This window comes from Trachypithecus francoisi, unplaced genomic scaffold (genome assembly GCF_009764315.1).
Source record: "Trachypithecus francoisi isolate TF-2019V2 unplaced genomic scaffold, Tfra_2.0 Contig01585, whole genome shotgun sequence".
NCBI classification, from domain to species: domain Eukaryota; kingdom Metazoa; phylum Chordata; class Mammalia; order Primates; family Cercopithecidae; genus Trachypithecus; species Trachypithecus francoisi.
The window spans coordinates 212,997-217,580 of record NW_022681444.1 but is presented as its reverse complement, the minus strand read 5'-3'; the positions used below and the strand labels follow the sequence as shown (position 1 = coordinate 217,580).

The 4,584-nt window shown below is 44.2% G+C and overlaps 1 protein-coding gene across 1 annotated transcript; it reads right to left on the bottom strand.

The window, feature by feature from the left end:
• Positions 1-2,234: 2,234 nt before the first annotated feature.
• Positions 2,235-3,418, bottom strand: LOC117070609 (olfactory receptor-like protein OLF4). The gene is given in 3 exon segments (XM_033190036.1): positions 2,235-2,929; positions 2,932-3,175; positions 3,395-3,418. Coding segments are annotated over 3 exon segments (963 nt in total).
• Between the last annotated feature and the right edge of the window lie 1,166 nt (positions 3,419-4,584).

Genomic DNA, 4,584 nt, shown 5'->3' with positions numbered 1-4,584 from the left:
CTCCTTGGTTTAGGTTTCTCCATGTGGAGGTTAATCCCTATGAATGAACTACTTCCAAAGTTGGTCTTGGAAATGGTCCCTGAAGCTCAGAGTACTTGATCCTTCCAGGTCCTGTTGACATTTCTTGTGATTGGGTGGGACCTCTTGGTCCCAGAGTGAGCTGCCAACAGAGCTTCCTTCTAGACCTAAGTTGTGTCTGGTGTCATTCTTTTGGTGGTCTCACTCTCAGGTTTGAATATCTTGAACACCTATCAAGTTTACTTATCATGTCACCCTTGACCATGGCAGACTGAATGTTTCCCTCCACTTGACTAAACTTCACACAGGCTCTTTCCCAACTCTAGGTTCCTGACCTCCCTTTTCTTACAGCATTTACTTTAGAAAACCTATGAATTATACAGCCAACAGACACATGAAAAAATGCTCATCATCGCTGGCCATCAGAGAAATGCAAATCAAAACCACAATGAGATACCATCTCACACCAGTTAGAATGGCAATCATTAAAAAGTCAGGAAACAATAGGTGCTGGAGAGGATGTGGAGAAATAGGAACATTTTTACACTGTTGGTGGGATTGTAAACTAGTTCAACCATTATGGAAAACAGTATGGCGATTCCTCAAGGATCTAGAACTAGATGTACCATATGACCCAGCCATCCCATTACTGGGTATATACCCAAAGGATCATAAATCATGCTGCTGTAAAGACACATGCACACGTATGTTTATTGTGGCACTATTCACAATAGCAAAGACTTGGAATCAACCCAAATGTCCATCAGTTACAGACTGGATTAAGAAAATGTGGCACATATACACCCTGGAATACTATGCAGCCATAAAAAAGGATGAGTTTGTGTCCTTTGTAGGGAGATGGATACAGCTGGAAACCATCATTCTTTTTTTTTTTTTTGAGACGGAGTCTTGCTCTGTCGCCCAGGCTGGAGTGCAATGGCCGGATCTCAGCTCACTGCAAGCTCCGCCTCCCGGGTTCACGCTATTCTCCTGCCTCATCCTCTGGAGTAGCTGGGACTACAGGCGCCTACCACCTCGCCCGGCTAGTTTTTTTTTGTATTTTTTAGTAGAGACGGGGTGTCACCGTGTTAGCCAGGATGGTCTCGATCTCCTGACCTCGTTATCCGCCCGTCTCGGCCTCCCAAAGTGCTGGGATTACAGGCTTGAACCACTGCGCCCGGCCGAAACCATCATTCTTAGCAAACTATCTCAAGAACAGAAAACCAAACACCGCATGTTCTCACTCATAGGTGGGAACTGAACAATGAGATCACCTGGACTCGGGAAGGGGAACATCACACACCGGGGCCTATCATGGGGAGGGGGGAGGGATTGCACTGAGAGTTATACCTGATGTAAATGACAAGTTGATGGGTGCTGACGAGTTGATGGGTGCAGCACACCAACATGGCACAAGTATGCATATGTAACAAACCTGCACGTTATGCACATGTACCCTAGAACTTAAAGTAAAATAATAATAATAATAAAAAGAAAACCTATGAATTATTTCTATGCCTCTTGAAAAATTTAAAAAATTTTAAAAGGCTCTTGCCAGTTTTACAACCCAGGAATATCATTCTCAACGACCTGGGAACTGTCTACTTGAAATGAAATCATTTTATTTTCATATTTCAATCATCTAAATTCATTCAAAATTTCATTTTAATCATTGAGGGTGATGGCACACCTATCCTCCAGGCTCTGTAGGAGGGTAACAACCTAATTTTCATGGACAATTCTTTGTTCCACATTGCAAACCTACCTCCTGTCACAAAGATATGAGAAGTTTGTTTTTTTGGGGGGGTAAGCCAGTTAGCAAAAATAGCTTATGTTCTTTCTCTCACCCCAGCCCTTAAATAGCCTCCTGCCCTTAGTTTCAGCAGACTTGATTTCATACTGAGTTCTGGTGTCTGCTCCGTATTGCAACTGCCTTAAATGAAGTCTTCCCAGCGTGTTTAAATTTGTCCAGTACAATTTTTGCTGTGATACCCTGTAATGATTGCTGGCCACTGCCTCTCTCCAGGCTGCAGCTCTGTCTCTGGCCAGTTGGTCCTTTTCCAGTCCTGCCACATCAGGCATCCTTCATCTGTTAAACTGCTTGTGATATTGAGCATCCATCTTGCCCGAATTTGGATTTTTCAAGATTATATTAGAGAAGTCCAATTAGGAAGGCATTTAGAAGAGCCTGGGTCTCTACTCTGGAGAAGTACCCTTTACTGAGTACAGCATTTTCCCAAGCCAAGGAATTTCTGCAAAGCCCCCTTCATGTCCCTGTTCCTCAAGCTATAGACAAAAGGGTTCAGCATGGGAGTGACCATTGTGTATACCACAGATGCAATCATTCCAGCATCTGCTGAGTAGGGGGATGAGGACTGGAAATACACCAGAAAGACAGTTCCATAGAAGAGAGTGACCACTGTCAGGTGAGAACCACAGGTAGAGAAGACTTTGTGCTTCCCCTCAGCAGAGGGGATCCTGAGGATGGTGTGCATGATGTGGGCATAAGAGACCAGGACACAGGTGAGAGGAACGACTTCCGAGAGAGTGGTTTCAGTGAACATCATGATGTGAAAGACCCTTGTGTCTGAACAGGCAAGCTTGAGGATTGGGAGAAGATCACAGAAAAAGTGTGGGATGGAATGGGAGGCACAGAAAGAAAGCTGAGCTATGAGAAAAGTAAGTGAGAAAGCCAGGAGGTGGGAGCAGAGCCAGGACGCGGCCACCAGCAGCAGGCAGCGCTGGGGATGCATGATTGTGGTGTAGTGTAGAGGACGGCAGATGGCCACATAGTGATCATACACCATCATGGCCAGCAGGAAGTTATCCAGCAGGGCCAATGCCATGAAGAAGTGCATCTGCATGAGACACTCAGTGTAGGAGATGATGTGATGCTGTGTCTGGATGTTCACAGCGCCTTGGGGACAATGGTGCAGGTGAAACACGTATCGATGAAGGACAGGTTGGCCAGGAAGAAGTACATGGGGGTGTGGAGATGAGGGTCAGAACCAATGGCCAGGATGATGAGCAAGTTCCCCAAAACGGTGACCAGGTACATGCCCAGGAAGACCCCAAACAGGGGAGGCTGCTGCTCTGGGTGCTCAGGGAAGCCCAGGAGCAGGAAGTCAGAGATGCTGGTTTCATTTCTAATTTCCTTCTAAGGCGGAAAAAGTAGCAGGTAATTCTGATTAAGTAAGCTATCCTTTAAAAATTACAGAGTCCATGGACATTGGTATGTTTTTCTTTGTTCTTTGGGGAGGTCACTCTGATTCACTAATGGCTGTAATTGCGTGTTTGCAAATATGTACGGATATGGAGACTGTGGACGATGATAATGAAAGATTGGGATGAAGGTGTTCTTTGGTTTCTAGAATACTGTAATATCGCAAGTTTTCCTCATATATCGCCTGAATGAGACTGAACTGGAATTTACCTTAAAGAACTGCTTCAAGTTTTAATTCTCCCTTTAAAACAAACTCTTATAACATCAGTTTTAACCTCGGTGTCTTACTGTGGAGCTAATTTGGGGGTCTTGCACATACTAGGATTTAGTGAGCAACACAAGGAGCTCTGTACATATATGGGTGAATGTGTGTGTGTGTGTATGTGTGTTGAAGGAGATGGAAGACAGAACAATTTCTTTAGAGGGGAGCCAGTGGAGAGTCAGGGGTCTCTGGTGTGCTGGGAGTGCTCTGGCCCTTTTGCCTTTGATGATCATTGTAATGAGTCAATGTGACCATGAGGAGGTTGCAAATTTTAAAACACATTATTAAGAGCACACCATTTTCATTTTCGTTATGAACTTCACCATCAACATATTTTGTATTAAGATCTAGGCTGGGCACAGTGGCTCATGCCTGTAATCCCAGCACTTTGGGAGGCCAAGGCTGGTGGATCACCTGTGGTCAGGAGTTCAAGACCAGTCTGGCCAACATGGTGAAACCTCGTCTCTACTAAAAATACAAAAATTAGCCAGTCGTGGTGGTGTGTGCCTGTAATCCCAGCTACTCGGGAGACTGAGGCAGGAGAATTGCTTGAACACAGGAGGCGGAGGTTGCAATGAGCCAAGATTGCACCACTGTGCTCCAGCCTGGGCGACAGAGTGAGACTCTAAAAAAAAAAAACCAAAATAAAACATATTTTTTGTTAAGATCTAGTCCTTGGCATCCTGGAGACTGGATGGGAAATCCTTTCTCTGCTCCTTGTTCTCAGTCTGACCTTAGTCAACTGTCGAGCCTGTTTGAATCTCTGTTTCCTAGTTTGTACCATGTGCAACCTCACAGAGTCACTGAAGTTATTGTTGAAATAACATATATGGAAAGCGGCTCTCATGAATGGTGGTGATTGTTATGTCATTAGTAGCAGTAGAAATGGGACCTTGGGACAGAATGTAATAGGAAGCCTTGAATGCTTTCCAGTTCTGTTTCTCACATGTTTTTAAACTTTGGGAAATATTTACCTCTTTTGAGCCTTGCTGTTTTTCTTTTTTTTTCTTTTTCTTTCTTTCTTTTCTTTTCTTTTTTTGATCTATAGGAGGTAGCAAATAACCCTACCTGATAGTTTTGT